General features: G+C 39.4%; 1 protein-coding gene across 1 annotated transcript in view; it reads left to right on the forward strand.

The window, feature by feature from the left end:
* Window positions 1-22,521, forward strand: part of WDR49 (WD repeat domain 49) — a gene marked incomplete at its 3' end in the record, with an annotated part of 163,306 nt that overhangs the window by 131,492 nt on the left and 9,293 nt on the right. Inside the window, exons 16-17 of the mRNA XM_052645401.1 lie at window positions 7,156-7,265; window positions 9,732-9,878. Coding sequence (XP_052501361.1) covers window positions 7,156-7,265; window positions 9,732-9,878 — 257 coding nt within the window. The remainder of the gene's footprint in view (window positions 1-7,155; window positions 7,266-9,731; window positions 9,879-22,521) is intronic.

The following is a 22,521-nucleotide window of genomic DNA, read 5'->3' on the forward strand; positions in this document are numbered from 1 at the left end:
GCTGTCTATCTCTTAATTAATTAATTATTTTGCTTTCAGACCTTTGGGACCTCTGTTGATAAGGAGGTAGGAGGAAAAAAAAATTCCCTTTTAAACATCCTGTTACACTAAATTACCCTTTGGTATTTGTTCTTCCATTTCCTTGAATTATGGCTTGCTAAAATGTCAAGTGGCATTTTGCTTTTAGGCAGGAGAATCTTTCAATAGAGAAATATAGCATGACTGATCCTGTACAAGAATAGAATGCTGAGAATGGAAAACTTGGTGTATGGTAAAATGCCCCCACCTAGCCACCCAACTTAATCAGGAAATAAAGTTACCCCAGGGTAACACCAATTGATCATTATTTCTCTTTCTGTGACACTTCCAGAAGAGTGAATCCAAATGTCCACAGATTCTTATTTATTTCAGCCAAATACTAATTTTCCCATTCCTTACGACAGTCTCAGTTATTTAATTTTAATCAACCTTTCCTTAGAGTTCAAAATTAGCCTTTTGAAGTCTTTACTTCTTTTCGGACTTCTGTCTCATCTTATTGCCTTTCCTGTTGTCCCATGATACTCATCTTCTGAAAATCAGTGCTGATGTGTAGATACTTAAATTCACAGATTTCTCTTAAAACGAGAGCTTTGCACCTGCCGGATTAGATAAGACTACAGCAGAGAGATCCTCCTACCTTTGCTATATATTTCTGTGGGCCTTGGGAATGGTTTCTGGCGGTAAAGATCGAAGATATCCCTGTTTACTGCATCTTTTCAAGTGACAATATGAAATATCTGTGATCTTTAAAACTTCTGCCTGTAATTCAAATGGGTAGTTGGCATAATTTAAAAAATTTGTAGTAAAGAGATAGTAAAGAATAATGCCATTTTGAAATTTTTGAACTAATTGGAAGAAAAAAATTAAAAACATATTCTTAGAATTGACTTGGCAAGTACAGCCCTGACTTCACCCAGAAACAGTTCATGAATCCTATGGAGAAAACCTACAAATGCTATACAGCTGTCAGATGTAAAGTATCTTTTGTGGTCTTCATCCAGTATTGAAGAGATTATAGATTACCTTTTACCTAGGAAAATATTATTCTGGAGAATGTGCCCTATTCCTAATCAGATCAGGAAATCCAAAGAGAAATCATTCCAGTTCTCTTCTATATGCAAAGTATGAAAGAAAAGTAAATACATGAAAGAATTTAGAGAGACTAAAAGGGGGAAAAGCACATTTGGGTATGCAGGTGGGGAGATGTTTAAATGGAGAGGGAGGAAAATAAGAGAGATAGAGATACAAAAAGAAAAAGCCAATAGGAAATAGAAGAAGCAGGAATAGTGAAGGAAAACATTAAATCATGTAAAGCCATGTTCTCACCTTAACTCCTAAGATTCTCTTTCCAGGATAAAATCTTTGCATTTATTATATTCTGTCTTATACATAAACATCAGTGTTCCATTGACTTAAGATATTTTATGATATTATGTGTCAGAAGAAGGTAGGTGGTAAAATGTCATCTTCAATTTAAACCTGAGGAGATGAATGAAGATGAGTATGGAGTTATGGAGTTTAACAGAGAATAGGAAGGTCTAATGCTTAGTTAACAATTAACCCAAAGAAATAGATTTTCCCTTTCTGTAGTTTCTACTAAAGTCATATTACCATCAGAAAATGGAAAAAAAATAAAATGACTAGAAAGATAAAATACAGAAACAAAACCACAGTGTACATGCATTTTTCTTAATGTATGGCAATATTTGGTTTCTGGACTCACACGAAAGTACTCTAATCTAGATAAATTACAGATAAAATGAATAATTTAGGCAATATAACCTTAGAATATTTCTTTATCATGAATATAATGCATGTCCATTAGGAGAAAAATTGGAAATACAAATAAGCAAGACGAAAAAGATGAAAATAAATCATTAACAGCAAAACCACCACTAACACTTAGGCATTTCACGCTTCAGGTCTTGTTCTGAGCATGCTACAGCAACTAAACAAATATGCATCTTATAAAAATGAGGATGTAGTACACATAGTTTGTAACCTGTTTTACAACCTAAAAAACATACAGGTAGTACATTTCTATGTTATTTAATATGAGTGTCCCCAGATATCAATATTTGTGACAACTCCTTAGGAATTATTACGTAGCTTTCTAAACATTCTCTTCTTTTAAATATCTAAACTGTGTACAAGTTTTAACTGGGAACGTTTCTTTAAATACCTTCATGCATACGTGTTAGAATACCTGACCACATTCATCATTAGAATAAATTATTTGAAACGGAGATGTTGAGTCAAAGTTTTAAAGGTCTCTGAGTCTTGCTAAATTGCTGTCCCAATGATGTGTGGGCTCTACCACCAGCAGGAAAGGGAAATGACTGTGTCTGAACCAACACTGCATGTTGTCATTGTCTTAAAATTGTTGCTCTGATAGACTGTCAGTGTTTTAAGTTGGACTTTTAAATTATTTGTGAGAATAAACATTTTTCACATGTTTATTAATCTTTAATAATTCAGTAACAAATTTGAAAGAGGTATGTGATGTCTGGTAGACTAATTCCCAATCCAGCTGTAAGAGAAGCATGTTCCAGCTATATCTTGAATAAACCCTATAGGCTATACTCACGATCGTACAGATAGCCTTCTCTGTTATTGAACCACTCTTCATTATAGAATGACTCTAATGGTAAGTCAGACCTATCCATCTGAACACACTCTGATCCTTCTTTATTCTTATGCTAGGGCAACAAAGAGCACTCTGTCTTTGGAGTGCTCCAGAGCACTCCGTCTTCTATGATCTCACACATTTTTCTTTGGCTACCATTAAAAAAATATTTATGGTGAAAGGATTATTTATTAGAAGCCAGGGTAAAAGAATTAGTTGAGAAATGAAACATAAATTTCCATTAATTTCTCAGTAAGTTTGTATAAAACAGAAGGCACACTTACTGATTCTTAAACATATGAGATGATTATGTACTAAAGTCCATATTATTATTAGAGGGTAACTGATAGTATTGTTTGTATGCTTAATTTTCTAATTATTCTGCCAGCAGAGCTTATGTGGGAAAATAGGAGTAATTGTAAATATAAATAATTTAAATATAAGATTAAAAAAGAATATTAGAACTGACTGCATACACAGGTGCTTAGTCGTGTCCGACTATGTGTGACCTTATGGACCGTAGCCCACCAGACTCCTCTGTCCATGAGATTCTTCATGCAAGAATACCAGAGTGGGTTGCCATGCCCTCCTCCAGGGTATGTTCCCAATCCAGGGATCAAATCATCTCCTGCATCGGCAGGCAGGTTCTTTACTGCTGAGCCATTGGAGAAGCCCCAGAACTGACTTTTGGGAATATTGGAACACCTAATTTGAGTGGTAAATATTGTATTATTCTGTCCTAGAGTCATAGTAGTCAATACTTATTGAGCTCTTACTGTATGCCAGGCGTTGTTCTAAGGTTTTTATGGTTTAGCTCATTTAATTGTCACTATAATCCTTGGCTATGTATGGGTGTGAGAGTTGGAGCCTAAAGAAAGCTGAGAGCTGAAGAATTGAAGTTTTTGATCTGTGGTGTTGGAGAAGACTCTTGAGAGTCCCTTGGACTGCAAGGAGATCCAACCAGTCCATCCTAAAGGAAATCAACCCTGAATATTCATTGGAAGGACTGATGCTGAAGCTGAAGCTCCAATACTTTGGCCACCTGATGTGAAGAGCTGACTTATTGGAAAAGACCCTGATGCTGGGAAAGATTGAAGAGAAGGGGACACAAGTGGATGAGATGGTTGGACGGCATCACCAACACAATGGACATGAGTTTGAGCAAGCTCTAGGAGTTGGTGATGGGGAGGGAAGCCTGGTGTGCTGCAGTCCATGGGGCTGTAAAGAGTCGGACATGACTGAGCAACTAACTGAACAGAACTGAACTGATAATCCTTGGTGGTATCCACAGTTGTAATCCCCATTTCATAACTAGGAAAGCAAGACAGAAAAAAGTTAAGTGACTTACACAACCCATAAGAGGTGAGCCAGGGACCCCAAAGCAGGCTCCAGAGTCAATACGCTTTGCTGTTGCTCTATTCTGCCTGTGCAACGATCAACATGTGACAGTACTGAAATTTTGTTGGTCTCTGAGTCAAGTGATCAAATGTTTTGTTAAGCACCTGCTATGGGTAAGCAACTACTCTAGGCACCTTCACTTCCTTTAATGCCCAATAGGGCACTTGGGAACTTGACACTCATCATTCCTCCCTTGTACAACCAGCACTGAGAGATGGGAAATATGGTCTCTCCTTCTCATAGAATTGATGGCGAGGATACCAGAGTCCATAGTAGGCCCTCATCTTGCATCACCCCATAAGACATTTTTGCAAAAGTTTTAAACTCTATCTATACTCTTTATTAGCTTCCCAGGTAGAGAACCCCCAGGCTAGTGGTAAAGAATCACCACTTCCCCCGCCCCCAGACAATGCAGGAGATCCAAGAGATGTGGGTTCAATTCTTGGTTCAGGATGATCCCCTGGAGAAGGAAATGGCAACCCACTCCAGTATTCTGGCCTGGAGAATCCCATGGACAGAGAAGCCTGGCAGGTTACAGTCCATAGGGTTGCGAAGAGTTGAACACGACTGGAGGGACCAGCACATGCACACATTCTCTTTATTTGGCTTCCGAGGTGGCTCAGTGGTAAAGAATTTGCCTACCATTGCAGGTGAGGTGAGTTCAAACGCTGGGTCAGGAAGATCCCCTGGAGGAGGAAATGGAAACCCATTCGAATATTCTTGCCTGGAGAATTCCATGGACAGAGGAGCTTATAGCCTAACAGGCTACAATCCATAGGACTGCAAAGAGTCAGACATGACTGAGCATGCACACCCGCATGCTGTTTATTACATCCTTTAGCTTCTTTGTATTTGTCTACTAGGAATACTGGAAACTTACATTTTCATAGTCACCGTTTTCCCAGAAGTCAAATGTCTTTGCAAATGAAGCAATAGGTTGGCCTTTGTGGTTTGGGGGAAAATTTCTACCTACCTTCAGTCTTTTGGATGGCAAAGATTTCCTTTAAAAAAGTTATAATTCCAAATAATTTATGTAGATACTCCCCCCAATCAAGGAAGTAGAGCTTAACTTTCCTCTTTATCTGCCTTCAGAGAGTATTGTGTAGACATTAAAGGAAAAAGTAACTTTGCTGAGACCTGGCAAGCAACCTTGGCCAGTTGATAAAGTTTACATCAAACAGTGGTAAGTCAGGTCAATAGCATGTGCCCTTGATAAACTGTGGGCTTCCCTGTGGCTTAGTTAGTAAGGAATCTGCCTTCAATGTGGGAGACCTGGATTCGATCCCTGGGTTGGGAAGATCCCCTGGAGAAGGGAAAGGCTACTCACTCCAGTATTCTGGCCTGGAGAATTCCATGGACTGTATAGTCCATGGGGTCAAAAAGAGTCTGATAGGACTGAACGACTTTCACTTTCACTTTGATAAGCGGTAATGAACATAACACTTCACCTCTCTGATCTTTCTTCCAACAACTCATAATCCCCAGCTAAGCATTAGTAAAGCATCAGACAAACCCAAATTGAAGGAGATTCTACCAAAAAACTGACAGGTGTTTCTTAAACCTGTCAAGGTCATCTAAAACAAGCAAAATCTGAGAAATTGTTTTATACCAGAGGAAACTAAGGATTCAGAAAATTAATGTAATGTGGGATCCTGGGACAGGAAAAGAGCAGTTAGAAAAAATGGGAATCCTAATAAAATACTACTAATAATGTACCAGTCTTGATTTTGAAATTGTGACAAATGGTAATATAAGATGTTAACAATAGGGAAAATTGGGTGAAGGGGTTCCAGAACTCTCTACTGTCTTTATAAATTTTCTGTTAATCTATAACTACTCTACAATGGAAATTTTACTCTTAAGCTCATTAAATTTGAGAGATAAAGTCAACTAGGATAGAGGAAAAGGAAGGAGGGAAATTAACATTTATTGAATACTATTATTTATTAGACACATCACTCAGCATTCATCCTTCTTACCTCCTTTAACACCACAATAAGAATTACATGCAGAGCGGGAAATTGAGGCTGAGAGGATAAGAAACATCTCAAGGGTCTATTAAAAAGTGAAAGTGTTAATCACTCAGTCGTGTCCAACTCTGCGACCCTGGGGACTGTAGACTGCCAGGCTCCTCTGTCCATGGAATTCTCCAGATCAGAATACAGGAGTGGGTTGCCATTCCTTTCTCCAGGGAATCTTTCCAGTCCAGGGATCGAACGTGTGTCTCCTGCATTGCAGGCAGATTATTTACCATTTGAGCCACCAGGGAAGCCCCAGAGTTCTATAGCTGTTCAGTATGTAACAAAATTGGGAATAAAGATTAGAAGGCGGAGTAGTAATCACAAGGGTTAAAGGATGCAAAGAAAGGAGGCAGAAGGAAGAGGGCAGTCCCTGTGACTCTCAACAATTTTGTGAAAATAGGGATGTTTTCTGACCAGACACTTTCCAAGAAAATAATAATTTTTGGCAACATGACTTGTAGCTGTTAAGGCTGAGGTCTATGACAGTAAATGTTAAATATATTTGAAATCATTTCCTGTTTGCTGACTGGAATTATATACCACCATGTAATGGTTTTACTTCCTGTATTTTATTGATAAAAACTTTTTCTGTGGATTCAAGCTAATCTAAACTTTTCATGTAGATTCATATGACAAGCCTCAAAAATACTGAGTTATTTTTTTCTTTTTGCATTTTGGATACCATAAGTGAAGATGCAGGCATAACGATGGATAAAAGAACTTTTGATCAATAACACTAATTAGCCCATATAATTTACACATAGGGCAAGGATAGTGTGCATTTCTGTGACATTTTCTTCTGAGGACGGGACCTTGGCTTAATTGACTCTCCTTCTGGGACCTTTGCTTAACTGACTTCTCCTTCTCTGTGACTCTTCCTCTTTTATACCATCACCTGGCTAGGCCTTTTACTCAAAGATGTAACTTGATTAGTGTAAACAAATGTCACTACTTAAGTCCACAGGATAGAGATTTTTGTTGTTGTTGTTAAAAGTGTATATTTACAGCCAGAAAGTGTCTGTTCATCCTTTGTGGTTGATTTTTATTTCATCATAAATTATTTTCTTCCAGTGTCAGACCTTCAGAAGTCATAAACTTAGGTGTGAAATATATGGAAAGAAATGTTTATAAGAAAAAAACACATGACCTTTACAATGGTGGAATTATACAAAAATCATGCAGTAAGTTATCACTGTTGATACATTTTTATTATGTTATTATTTTATAGATTGTCACAAAGAAAACAAATAACTATGCTATGTGCCAGGAGTATTGGTGGTGGTGGTTTAGTCACTAAGTTGTGACCAACTCTTGCAGCCCCCAGTGGACTGTTGTTTGCCAGACTTCTCTGTCCATGGGATTTCCCATCCAAGAATACTGGAGTAGGTTGCCATTTCCTTCCCCAGGGGATCTTCTTGACTCGGATTGAACCAGGAATGTTGGTATTTCATAATAAACCTGAATAAGGTCTTGTGATCTCCACTGAATAAAGGGAAGACAAAGAGGCTCAGAGATGCTGAGTGACTTCTCCAAGCCTTCACAATCAACAAGTGGCAGAAGTGTAAAGTCTAAGCCAGAAAACATGTGGAAAGTGCCCAGTATAGTTTCCAAAATAGAGTTGGCACTGAAATGTTAATTTTCTCCCCTAAGTGTTTAAAAGATAAAAATAAAAGTAAAACTTTCTTTTCTCTCAGAAAGCCCCAAACTACACAGAACAGTGTATTTTTTTTTTTTTTTTTAGTTTTGGCAGACTAGATAAAGAATTATTTTAAAAACTAATTAAAACAAAAGATTGTTATCATACTGAAGTGTATTATTTAGAAGAGTAGTGAGAATCATTCTGGAAGCTCCATCATATAACAAGAATATTTCACTCACTACAAATCTTTTGTCACCTTATGTCCAAGGGGGTGCTGCACTTTCATAGAGCAAATATGCTAATTTCTGTTGAAATTTTTGCTGTCAAAAGATACATTATTATTTGTTAATATTCAATGCATATTTATAAACTAATCTGCTCCATAGGGGTTTTGCCAAGATTACATGAAATAATTATATGTGAAGCACTTAGTGCTTGGCATATTATAAAAACTCAATACAATTGTATTACTAATATTATTAATTATTATTAGTATTATACCTTGGAGCACAACTTTTGGAATGATATATGTTTGAGTAGATGTCCAAAGTCTGCCATTTACCAATGATGCTTTACAGGTTGTGAATATTTCTCCTTTGGTTTGACATACACTTGTTCTCAAAGTATGTTCTCTGGTCTACCAGAATTAGCATCACTGGAAACTTAGAAAAGTAAATTCTGGGGCCCTATGCCCACACACTGGAGAAGGAAATGGCAACCCACTCCAATATTCTTGCCTGGAAAATCCTATGGACAGAGGAGCCTGGCGGGCTCAGTCCATCAGATTGCAAACAGTCGGACATGGCTGAGCAACCAAGCCTCCCCACCCAACTAAATCAGAAACAGGAGCGGTGCAAGTCGTTTATGCTTGAACAAGCCCTGCAGATGACTCTGATATCTGGTATGGTCTGAGAATCACTGACATAGCTTGTCTCTGAGTAGATGCTGGTTACAAGACAACAGAATGACAAAAGCAGTTTTTACCCTAGAGCTAACAATCAAGAACACACAGAATCACATCTTTCTAATTAAGCATTTTTTGGCTGGGCCATGTGGCATGTGGGGTCTTAGTTCCCCAACCTGGGATCCAACTCATGGCCCCTGCAGTGGAAGCAGAAAGTCTTAACCATTGGCCTGCCAGGGAAGTGCCTAGAGTCCTGACTTGAATTAAGTTTTTGCAGACTTCTATTCCATTTGCAAGGGGCTTCCCCAGTAGCTTAGCAGGTAAAGAATCCACCTGCAATGCAGGAGACACAGGAGCCTTGGGTTCAAGCACTGGTTGGAGAGATCCCCTAGAGAAGGAAATGGCACCCAGCCCAGTATTCTTGCCTGAAAAATCCCATGGACAGAGGAGTCTGGTGAGCTATGGTCCATGGGGTTGCAAAAAGTCAGACATGTCTTAGCGACTAAGCACACAAGGATTCCATTATCCATTTATCCCATGAAGCAAAAAAAAAAAAAAAAAACTTTCCACTCCGTCCAAGACTGTGCTTGTAAAGCCACAGTTACAAGTCTTCCTTCTCATTATCTCATCATGTGAATCATAGATATACTAACACAGCCCTGGTTTACATTATAGCACAATGAAATTGTACCTGCATATTCAAAATTTTAGATATGTTGTTAAATTAAATACTGGAAAATAGGTTTCACCTCACAAAGCCTGCACTTTTCTTGCAGAAAAAAAGAGAAACGGGTTTTTTTCCAAAATTGCAGAATACTCATTTTCAAGGGAAGATCACAAAAGAATACAAAATGAAAAATAAATGAATGGGGAGTCTTGAGTTTCTTTTCGTCCCTTTGAATAAAAGGACCATGGCTTTATCTTGAACAGCTGTGTTTACAGGGTTTGCTGATCACTGCAGCTGTACCAGCTGAGTAACAGGAAGGTTAAATTAAAAAAAAAAAAGAAGAAGTTAACTTGGAAATGTGCTAGCTCTTTCTGAGGAATTAATGATATTGTACTTTTTTTTTTTCCCATCCTCCGTTAAAACCTGCTGTTGTGAAGGCAGCTTCAGGTCATTAAGCATTGGAACGTTGAAAGAGCTACCTGAAGTGAATAAACCAGCTTTTCTTCTAGACCCTGAGAAATACTTTAGGGAAGGCCCAGAGGAGCAGTGTCCCCAAATTCCAGAGTTTCCATCACTTTCTGAAAGTAAGTCCTCAACCACTGTACCACTTCCATCCTTTCTCCCCAGGAAACTCAACCGATTAAGAAAACAAAATGGAGAAACATGAAGGTAACACATGTTCGCCTTGTAGATGGGCAGTGAAATGAAGTGTGGTTTGACTGTTAAGATTTATAGCTTAGTTGCTGGTCAGTGCTCACAGAAAGGACAGCTAATGGGCTGAAATACATAAAAGGAATATTTTTATTTTGCCACTTTTCTGAAGTCAGAAAGCCATAAATAATATGATTCTGCTATGAATGAGAACCCTTCCCCCCCCCGCCAATAATCTGAATTTTCAAATCTGATATCAGAGAAAGAGACATCCTAAGGCTGCTTCTGAACAGAATCTCTGACAATCTGGGTTTGTTCTTTTCATGTGAAACTCTATAAATGGCGGCTACTTAAATTGTATTGTCTTAGAGCCTTCCAGCTGCAATGCTAGGCTAATGGGATGAGAGGAAAAGAAAGCTTATCTTAGAACATAGAAGTGAATGGTCTCTGAACATTTGGAAACAAGATGTGCAAAAGAATGCTCTATTTTTTTTCAGATTGTTATAGGCTTCCAAGTTTCTAAGAACTTAAAGAGTAATTCTGTACAAACATCCTACCCGCAAAGAGGGACACAACGGGAGTGCAGGCGATACAACCTGCTACTCGGCGAGGCACGCGGAAAGCATATGGACACCGCAGGGAACTCATTTAAAATAATTAATGAAAAGAGACATTTTCAGCTTGTAGTAGTCAAAAGATCAGAACTGCACTCTAACCATCTGAGATCTGTGGTTTTAAACTTTTCAAATCCTCTGAGATTGGGGTTCAATCCTTGAGAAATAATAACCCTTGTAGGAAGGAGGCGTTTATGCTTACACTTGAGGAAGTTTAAGCCTCTTGTCTCTGCTTGCTTCCCTATTACAGCTGGTCAACATTTGTTTGTTTGTTTTTTTTTAATTCCACTTGAAAGCAAGGTACAGCTGCCATTCCTCACCACTGTATTTCCACTCTAGTTATTATCAGCTTCCTTTGCTTTTTCTCAGTTTCTCTTTTCTAAATCTAGCATTTATTTGCTCTCAGGAGGATCATCTATGATACCTGCTCATTTCCTTTTAAAAACATGAATCCATAAATGGTAGGGCTTTAAATAACTTTTAGTTCATCCGACAGGGCTTTCAGTCTATCAGCCAATTGCTTTTTTCCCAGGATGATTCATTTTCAAGAATAAACATGGGAGGACGTATCTTGTACTGCTGAGTCACAGGTGGAAGAGAATTTGGGGAACAGTGAGTAAGAAAAGATCCAGGGAGCCAGAACAAAGTGTAAAGGCAGTTCAGACGTAGAACATGTACCCAGGAGGAAACCAAGATGGAGCAGAGTCAGAATTGAGGCAAGAGAAATAGGAGAGGGAGAACGCAGAAACCTGAGAGCCAGGAAGTAGGAGAAAGAAATGATGAGCGCAGCAAATGATTCTCCTCAGACCCAGGAGCTCCTGTGTTTTTGAGGAGCCTTGCACATTCTGCAGCAGGAAAATTCTCCTTTGTTTTCAGACAACTGCTCCTCATGGGCAGGGAGGATGTGTAAGGGAAGGTGGGGGTGAATGACTGGTTGGAAATACCAAAAATGCAAAGAAACCTCTAACACATTTTCAAAGTTCAAAGAGAATTTTTTCTCCCAGATAACTTATATTATTTTTCCTGTAATTTCCACACAATTTAAAAAAGATGCTTTCTTTCTTTTGCTTTTCTATTTTATTCTTCAGCTTTTCTTTCTTTGCTCCCTTCTAAATATTTCTACTCATCTGCTTTCTCTGCAAGGAAAACAGTTCCTTTTTGAAAAAGTTTCATCAACTTGAGAGAGAGAAGATATAAACTATTGAGGGTGACGGAACGCATGACGCATGACACCACAAATGGCTTCTGTGGAAGCACCAGGCAAGAAGGCAGATTAAGTCTGTGCTGTGTTGTGCTTCACTCATGTCCAACCCTTGGTGATCCCATGGACTGTAGCCTGGCAGGCTCTTCTGTCCATGGGATGGAACCCAGGGATCGAATCCAGGTCTCCTGCATTGCAGGAGGATTCTTTACTGTCTGAGCCACCTGGCTGGGGCATTATGCTTCCCAGGTGGCCTTAGTGGTAAAGAACCCACCTGCTAATACAAGAGATGTAGGAGAAGCAGTTTCAATCCCTGGGTCAGGAAGAACCGCTGAAGCAGGCAATGGCCAACCCACTCCAGCATTCTTGCCTGGAGAAACCCATGGATAGAGGAGCCTGGCAGGCTATAGTCCATGGGATCCCAAAGAGTTGGATATGACTGAGGTGACTTAGCACACATGGGACATCAGAAAGAATTAGTTCAAATTTCCTCTGACTAGTAGTGTTAGTCGCTCAATCGTGTCCAACTCTTTGCGATCCCATGGACTATAGCCTGCCAGGCTCCTCTGTCCATGAGATGCTCCTGGCAAGAATACTGGAGTGGATTGCCATTCCTTTTCCCACAGAATCTTCCTGACCCAGAGACTGAACCCGGGTCTCCTGCATTGCAGGCAGATTCTTTACCATTTGAGCTACAGGGAAGACGCTGTGGACTTAAAATGGGTAGGAGTTCAAAGGGTGAGGAAGGAGAAGAGGAAGTCTAGACCAAAGAAACGTAAGGAAAAACGTAAGGAAATCAGGAGTGAAGTTGGACAGACGTCCAAATGATTTCAAGCTGGCTGCAGTGGGTGACTTCAGACAGTGTCGTGGTGGCTGAGTTTGACACAGATGAATAGAGTTGAGTTTGGAAGGTGTTGAGTTTGAGGTACTGGTGTGCTAGTTAGAAACAAAGGTCTGGAGAATGCCCCAGGATTGTAACATGCTCTGCATGACAATGGTCTTCAGCTAGCTGATACAGAAATCATGTCTGCTCATGTGTGTATTTAGCCTCCCTGGTGAATAGTGAATGCCTTCTCTGCTGGCACTTGTGCTGGATGGTGAAGGGACAGAGCTGACATGTAGAGGGACAGCCTTCAAAGTTCTTGAAGATTAGCTGGGGAAATAGATAAGGAAACAAATCATTATGTTGCAGGAAAGGGGACCTCTCCCAGGGCCTGAGAGTGGGCCCTTGTCTAATTCTCAGAAATGGATTGTCTGAAAAGACATGTGTGCTGACAAAGGAAGAGACTTTATTGGGAAGGTGTGCCCAGGTGGAGGGCAGGAGGGTAAGGGAACCCAGGAAGACGGCCTTGCCATTTGGCTCAAAGAGGTCTTATGGTAATGAGATTAATTTCCGGGTTGCCTCTGGCCAATCATTCTGACTCAAGGTCCTTCCTGGTGGCATGTGCATCACTCAGCCAAGATGAGTTCCAGTGGGAAGGATTCTGGGAGGGTGGAAGAATATACGGACTGGCGTCTCCTTTAGACCTTCCCTGTTGATGGTGGCTTGTTGGTTCCATGTTCCTTACCAGGACTTATGGTTATTATGGTGCTTGGCCAGGGTGGGTGGTTTTAGTTACTGTTTCCCCTGGCAATTATGTTTTATAGCAGAGGCTATAATAGTGGTAAGCCCTGGGCACTGTGGGACCACATGAAGATTCATACATGATTCTCCAGAGAAACCAGATCATGCCTGAGCTAAATAGTGAAAGTTAAATCAATATTATTCAGATTAAAAAAAAGGACTATATATTTCTTGCAAAGGAGCAGTGTATGCAAGGGTAAGGTGGTATGAGCAAGATGGATGGTGTGTGCTTAGGGAGCTATGTGTAGTCCCCTTTAAATGGCTGGGTTCTAGAAGGAACATGAGAATTAAGGCTAGAGAGGCAAATGGGAGCCAAAGCATAGAGCGCTTGGCTTGCTGTGTTAAGGACTTTGGTATTTATTTTACCAGAAATGAGGAGACATTGGAATGTTTCAGTCAACTGTTCTGAATTATCCCATTTTATCTCTTCTATTAATTCTTCAGTTTTTACATCAATTTGTTTTAATCATTATCCTTTTAATGATTATGATAAAGGTCACAATACTCTTTCTTGTGTCCTTTAGTTCTTCTTGGGGTACTAGGCTTCCAACTGTGATTACTTTCCTTCATTCAGAATGCCCTGCAGTATTTCTTATTATGTCTGACGGGTCTAATGGTTAATCATTTTCCAGGCTTTTTGTTTCTGAAAGATGTGTTTATTTCATTTTGTCTTTGAAAGGATATTTTCACTGGATTTAAAACTCTAGATAGTAGTATTTTAAAGATATTATATCATTGCTTCCTTGCTCCCATAGTTTCTGTTTATAAAGTTCCACTCTTCATACTATTGTTACTTCTTTGAATGTAATATTTTTTTCTGACTGTTTTAAAGGTTTTTCTCTTTATGCTTGGTTTTTGGCAACTTTATCATGCTGGGCATAAATACACTTTTCTCAGTATCTATACTGCTTGGGGTTGATAGGAATTTTTGAATGCATCTTTCTTCAATGTTGGATAATTCTCAGTTATTATCTTTATTTCTTTTCAATCACCACTTTCCAGTCCTGCTGGGATTGCTATTACACATATTTTGGACTTTAATTATATCACAAATGTTTCCTGTGTTCTTATATTTCCACTTTGTTTTCCTCTCTGGGCTTCATTTTGGATATGTTATATTGATTTATCTTTGCATTCACTAATCCTGTCTCCTTTGCAAGTCTTTTAAACCTATGATATCAGTTTCCAATGTTAGATTATATTTATATATGTGTGCATATATACATACATTCGGTTCTAAAATGCCATTTGAATCATATATATATTCTAATTCTCAGTTGAAAATTACTTATTACTTATGTTTTAAATTACTTTATGTCATCCATTTTGTCCAAATATTCTCTGTTTTCTTTAACATATTTATAATTTAAAGTCCTGGCCTGCTGACATCAATATCTGGATGATCCTTGGATCTGCTTCTAATATCTATTTTTCCTTTTTTGGTTACTGGTCACATTTTATTCCTTTCTTGCAAGTCCTATAATTTTATACATTTTCTGGTACCGTTTTTTTAATTGTATGACAGAAATTGTGTAAAAGATCTATAGGTGATGAAATTAATGTTATTTTCTTTCCTTAGTTGGGCGAACAGCATGAAGTGTGACTCATGTTAATTCAGTCAGGAACTGAGTTCAGTCAGAGCCGGGTCATGGCTGCAGTTAGACTTTGTTTACTTCCAGTTTCAAATGTTTGTTGAAGGCCTCTCACGGTAGTTAGTCATTGTCTCCTAAGCACTATAAGACTGCGGGAAATGTTCATCTGCCTCCCCAGTCCAATTCATGGTCTCCCCCTCCATCCCAGCACTCAGATTAAGTCCTGTGGGGAACCCTGGGCACGGTTACAAAGTTCCTCTGGATTTCAGTCCCCCGCATCAACCCACACAGTCATCCAAAGCTCTTCTGATTTTCCTTTCCCTTTAGAAAAGTCTCTTTGTCTGTGGCAAATCTGTTTCTTAGCAGTGCCCGGACAGGATGAATCCCCAGAGGGAAGAAAAGCTTTGGCAATCTCAGCTCACCTGAGAAGGTTCTACCATCTCATGTATTTTAATTTGATAATCTTTGTTTCCATAGCCCTCTTATGGCTTTAAGAATATCATTTCTGTAATTTACCTTTTTTTTCTTCTATCTAGTCCAGTGAGAAGGATGACCTGGGGCTACTTACATCCTACCCAGAAACAAAATTCCTTTTGAAATCTTGAAACAGGAAAATGCCATGTCCAGGTTTGCATTTTAGAAAGCTTTCTGGAAACTGTGTGGTGGATGCATTATAATGGGGCTAAACTGAAGGCAGTGGATGTATCAGAGTTGTGGGAACTTGTATGACATCAACGACCTGCTTTTCCACGTTCACTTTGCCTTTTACTAGTTGTTTATATCTGGATAAATTATATAACCTACAAATTCTCAGTTTTCTCATCTGTTGAATGGGACCAATGGTGCCTGGAGTTGTATGGATTAATTTTAGCAGTGACTAGCCATTAATAAGCATAAATGGTAACTATTATTATTTTGAAGATAAGGAGACCCCGAAAGGAAGTAACTAATTTGAGAAGTGTTGCAGAGATAAATGAAAGGATTATGTGCCCTGGTGAGATGTTAAGACATGTATGATGGCCAGGCTTCTAGCCTGGATAACTGTGTCAATAAAAGAGGCAGTTATTGAGAGAGGACTTATAGGAGGAAGAGATGGTATAGAGTTAGTTTCAGACTACGTTGAGAAGAGGTGCGTGTGGGTCATCAACCAAGGAAAGTTAGCACTTTTCCAAGAAACTGTCTATAGTAGGGAGGAAAGACAAAGACCAATAACTGAAAAGCCACTATAAGTCAGGAGAACTACAGTCAAGGCATGTTTTAGAATTAGTTTTATTTTTTAGTTCATTTTTTTCTTCTAATTTTAGATAGAATATATGCACATTGTAAAACACTGGCTAGTAAGAAGTAAAGATATTCTAAAGAACACAGCAATAGGGAGTCTAAAGAGCAGCCACTACTTCCAGGCCTGAGTTAGATGGGGGAAGATGCCCACTAGGACTGAGACCCAGACCTTGGGCGAGTGGGTTCATCCCCGTTTTATTGGATGGCAAGGTGGCAGAGCTGCAGGTGGAATTTGCAGAAATCTGTTCTCAGATTCTCTCCCATCCACAGGGGGTGCAGAACTCACTGCAGAGCCATGAAGGGGGTGAGGGAAGGCTGTCACAGGGAGGAATCACACTGGTGGCCTTCCCCTTGCCTCCTGGGGTATTATGGAAAGTCATTCACTGGATGGTGGCACACAGGTGGCTCTCTGCGGCAGTCACCTGAGAGCGTGACAAGGGAAGCTGCTGGTTCTGGAGAAGCCATACTTGCATAACAAGAGTCTGGAGCTGGAGGAGACACGAGAGGAGCTGGGTCCTGGGGAAGCCATGATTTAGGTGTCTAGGCTGGAGGAGCAGCCCTGTAGGAGGCTGGTGAGAGAAGCACCCACTTAGAGAGAAATCCACTGTCCCTCTAGTGCCCTCTAGTGACAGAGCTCAGCATCATCCCAGCTGTTAAAGGAGAGCATTTACAGGACTCTGGCCCATATCACCTGGTGCTTAGTGGTAAAGAATCTGCCTGCCAATGCAGGAGACCTAAGAGATGTAGGTTCTATTCCTGGGTCTGGAAGATCCCCTGGAGGAGGGCATGGCAACCCATTCCAGTATTCTTACCTGGAAAATCCCATGGACAGAGGAACTTAGAGGGCTACAGTTCAAGGGTGGCAAAGAGTCAGACACGGCTGAAGCGACTTAGCATGCTGGCACAGACCATTATCACACAGCAAGCAGTGAAGGGTAGAATGGGAACTGAGGAGCAAAACATTGGTAGTTGGCATAGTACCCTGTTCCCTGGCTATTCGTGCTTTTTATTCCACTCCTGTTCTTCACATTATTTGGTAACCTTTGAAATCACAGTCATTATTCCTACTAAGTTATAAGGTGTCAATGGTTATGGTTGTCTTTTGAATAAAACCTGGAAGACTCAAAGCAATAAAGATATAGTAAGGACCAAATTTCTAGCATAAGCATGGCTTCAAATCAAGACTACATTTGCTACCTGTATGACCTTGATCAGGTCAATTAAACTCTCTATGCCTTAGTTTCTTCAACTAAAAATAGGCATCATATTTGTTACCCTCCCCATAATGTTGTTGTGAACATTAGCACAGAGCCTGTCACCTAATCAAAGTTTAATATATTTTTTTAATTGATGATATTATTACATCATCAATAAATAGCTTTATGACATAGGGATTATTATTGCCCCTATTTACTATATAAAGGGTCTCTGGCATAGGCTCTATGGCATAGAAGAAGAGTTTAAATAATTTATCTAGTTTTGCATAACCAGTAAAAGGTGGATTATAGTTGAGAAGAATCCATGTTATTCAGGCAGGTGTCCATGTTATTAATATTTCTAGATGCAGCCCCTCTTGTTCAAATAGTGATGAAATCACAATTCCTGGGCAACCTATTCTTATGATGATTTATAAATCCAGCTATTTCACTTAATATTTGCCTGTTTTTATCACTTTCATTTAAAATTGTTCGTCTCCTTTTTTGTAGGAGACTATTGAATTTGAAAATTACTATTATAAATGGCACTTAAAAAATCTGTTAAAAAAATCTCAATTAAAAAATCTTAAAAAAACTCAATCACCAATATAGTCCCCCCTCCACATTATCATTACAGAGTCTACCTTAAGTCTTTGCACTGCATTTTACGTACATTCTTGAAATCTCCATAATTACAGTGTTTGGAAGGTTATTTGGGGATTGTATGATGAGAGGCATTTTGCCAGACTTACTTTCAACACTCTAAACTATTATTTTGGAACTTGGGACAGTTTTCAAACACTTCGTAACCCCCAGGTGACTTTTTAATCTTACCTACTGGGTTTTTCAGTGTTCTTCTGTATTTTCTTTCTTTCCCTTTCAAGTTGAAACATCTTTCACCATCTCTCTTTAGCTTCCAAGTTGTTCCCTGTGGGTTCTCAAACAGCTTGAAACCCCTTTTTGATATGCTTTATTCAAAAAACTGGAAGCTACTTAGAAGTGTCTCTGGGTCAGATTTTGTCAATAAATTCCCCAGAAGTCATTCAAATTGTACTTAAAACATCTTTAAAACTTCCAGGGTAGAGAAAATGCTGCATTCGTGATACCTCGGGTGAGTTGTTTTGCTGTTGTTATTGTTGTTCTGTCAAAGACAAAATGCACAGGATGAGGTAAGAGATAACTGTATTGAAGCTATTGCAAGATGAAGAATATTCACTAAAAAGGAATATCTCAAGAAAGGAAGGGGGCTTGAGCTGTTATAGAGACAGGTCAATGAATCCATGAGTCTTATCAGACTTGTGAGGAGGGTGGAGAAGGCCTTATCGCAGAAGGAGAGAGAAAAGAGTGGTTCTTTGCTGTCATCTGTTTCCAGAACATGAGAGAATGTGACTTTCTTAACTGCCTTCATGTTCTGGTTTTACAGGATTCAGGTAAGGTTCAATGTTGTTAGCCACCTCACTTTTGTTCAAGATGAATGAATACTGCTCATTGTTGGACAACCCAGAGGTGATCATGAATTCTCTGGGTGGGGCAGAACAGTGTCTAAGAAGTCTCTCTTGGGGATTCTTGCTGGCATTGCTCCAGCAAAACCAGTTGAGCCTGATGTTAGGAGGGAGTGGCAAAGGTCAGTTGTTTCTAAGCCTGGGAGGTCCTGACAAGGCAGCCTAGCGACTTGGACTGTCAGGTTTTAGCTCTCAGTTTTAGACAGATGTAAGAAGAACTGAATAAGTTTGGAGGATTGTAGTTAGATACTGAAGAAAACTAGAGGAACTGAAAAATTGGTTCAGTTCAGTTCAGTTCATTTCAGTTGCTCAGTCGCGTCCAACTCTTTACGACCCCATAAATTGCAGCACACCAGGCCTCCCTGTCCATCACCCACTCCCGGACTTCACCCAAACTCATGTCCATTGAGTCAGTGATGCCATCCAGCCATCTCATCCTCTGTCATCCCCTTCTCCTCCTGCCCCCAATCCCTCCCAGCATCAGAGTCTTTTCCAATGAGTCAACTCTTCACATCAGGTGGCCAAAGTATTGGAGTTTCAGCTTTAGCATCATTCGTTCCAAAGAACACCCAGGGCTGATCTCCTTTAGAAAGGACTGGTTGGATCTCCCTGCAGTCCAAGGCACTCTCAAGAGTCTTCTCCAACACCACAGTTCATAAGTTGGGGTTGATAATTTGTACAAGATAATAGCCTCTGACCCAGTTTGCAGGTAGGGTGCCAAAAGTGGTGTTTTCAAGGAACAGGAGCAAGTCAGTTAAAACTCTATCAGATGAGATAGAGTTTGCATATCCATGGCAACCTACAATTTACAAAGAGGGGCAAAATAGTTCAAAAATAATGAACTCAGCTAGAATCTGCCTACTCAGAAGGATATGCTAGAGTCAATACTGTCAATACTGGGTTTTCATTGCTCTCTATAGTTCTATAGGTAAGACATATACATATAAAATCCACCTTGCTTTATAATACAATCTTAAATCTAGTATCAGTAAAGAAAAAGAATCTGATATTATGGAAATCTTCTTACTTGAACAAATAATTAAATACAAGGAGAATATATTTATAGATATATTCAGTTTAAGTAAGAAATAAGAGATTTCTACATGTTATTCATTCCAGGAAATTTTAGATAACTGAAGGTCCAGATTGAGCACAAAACTCAGAGACATCTTAGAAGGAAACAAAAAATCCTTCCTATTATATCTTTGCTTACATGATAGCACCATAAATTGAGTCCTACAAAATAGAAGTCATTAACATGTAAAAAACATTTTTTAAAAGATTCAACAGATGGTTCACATCATATGTCATCAGGGAAATTCAGAGTAAAAAAGAACAATGAGTTATCACTATGCACTCATTAGAATGACCAAAATCTAGAACATTGACAGCACCAAATGCTGGTAAGTTTGTAGAGCAACCGACCAGCTATCTTCCAAAGTGGCCATACAATTTTGCATTTTCACCATGGGGAAAGAAGCTAATCTGTGAAGGTACACACTGTATGATTCTCATGATTCCTACTCTTGAGATTCTGGAAAAGGCACTGTTGTTCATCTGATATATAGTTAGTCTTCAATCAGGGGGCAAAGGGGAGATCAGATGACAAAAGATTAACTTTGCTTTATTAAAATCACTGAATCATTTTATTTTCACGAAAATGTTTGAATAGCTTCATGACCACCACATTTTTCATCATGTTTAAAACGCCTTTTGGTTATCATTATTAACAGATCTTGTTGGGCAGCCAACTATAAAATAAAGTGATCAATGTATAATGTCATCTTTCCCTGAGTAGGAACTAGAGACTGTAAATGTTTACTGATAACACTTGATGTTAATTTTTAAGAGCAGGTGCTATGGTTAGTGGATGGATATACAGATTTGTGACAAGGAAATTCACCCTTCTATACCATAACAGAGTTCCTTGGGTCTCTGGAATATAGGAATTTGAAAGTGTGAGTAGTGAGCCTGCCCCTTTACAAGCCTGGAGAATCTTCATTCATTTGTTCATTTATTCAACATATATGTATATATATATATATATATTTACCATCTTCTAAATACCAGACACAATGCTGCATGCTAAGGGTGTATGGGATATAAAGGCAGACATGGTCTGTGCACTTATTGAATTTATCACCTAGGAGCAATAACTAAATAACTGAATATAAGAAGGTACATTTGGATAGTGATATTGATAAAAGGCGGCTTCCCAGGTGGTGCTTGTGGTAAAGAATCCACCTGCCAATGCAAGAGATGTAAGAGATGCGAGTTCGATGCCTGGGTTGGGAAGATCTTCTGGAGGAGGGCATGGTAACCCACTCCAGTATTCTAGGCTGAAAAATCCCATGGACAGAGGAGCCTGGCAGGCTACATAGGGTTACAAAGAGTCAGACACGACTGAAGCGACTTAGCATGCACACATTAACAAATGGTATGAAGAAAATAAAGCAAGATAATGTGATGGGATGTGACTAGATACAGCATCAGTGAAAGTTTCTCTGATTGTTGAGCTGAATCCTGAAAGATAGGAGGAAATAGTTCTTCAAACAATTGGGGGCGGGATACTCCAAGGATGGGAACAGAAGTGTAAAGCTACTGAGGTGGGGACAATGTTGGTGTATTCTAGGGACAGAAATGTCAGTTTTGCTGGAGCAGAGTGAGAGAGATGCTTGTAGGGGGCATGAGATGAGGGTGGAGAGGGTTAGGTATCAGGTCACATGGGGCCATGTAGCCTGGGCAATAAACCTGGGTTAATTTTAAATGTGAAGGAAGTCTTAGAAGGCTTAAAGATGGAATGTGACCCAATGAATCCAAATACATTGGCTGTTACTAATTCTTCTGAGTGACCCACTCACCAAGATTACAAGTAAGTTGTTGGACCCAAGGGACAAGAAGTTTGAGGCTTGAGGTTCTACATGACACCTATATGGGAACTTGAAGGTGCTTTAAGATAAGCTGCATGTTTGAATAAATATAAATTTTCTTTACAAGGAGTATCTGACAGATTCCAGTCACAAATCACAGGAACCTTGATAAATAGTCTATTTGTCTCCATAAGAACACTTCATCCTTCACAACTGTTCTACCTTAAACAACACACTTCATGGCAAGTGTATCCGTCAGGGTTCAGGGAAGTCAAACTAGCAGGTCCATATATTGAAATTTATGACAAGGAATCACCTTATGGGGTTGTGAGGTCTGGTGCAGCAAGTCCAAGAAGAGTAGGGCTGAGTGAGGAAGGAAGCTTATGGGTAGACTGAGCACAGGCTAAAGCTGTCATCCACAGCAGTTAAAACAGGAAGAGCATGGAACTCCGTGGGCACAAGCAGAAGCCTTTGTCCAGTATGCTGGCATTTCTTTTCTCTCATAAGGAAGCCTCAGTCCTGCTTTTGAGGTCTTCTAACTGGCTAAGTCTTGCTTTCCCAAATTATCCAGGATAATCTCCCTACTAAGAGTCCATTGATTAGGGACTTTATATTGGCAAAATTTCTTCAGAGCAACACCTAGATTAGTGTTTGATTGTATAACTGAGAAGAGTCTTCAGAAGTCTGTAATGAAAA

The sequence above is a fragment of the Budorcas taxicolor genome, chromosome 1 (genome assembly GCF_023091745.1).
Source record: "Budorcas taxicolor isolate Tak-1 chromosome 1, Takin1.1, whole genome shotgun sequence".
NCBI lineage: Eukaryota > Metazoa > Chordata > Mammalia > Artiodactyla > Bovidae > Budorcas > Budorcas taxicolor.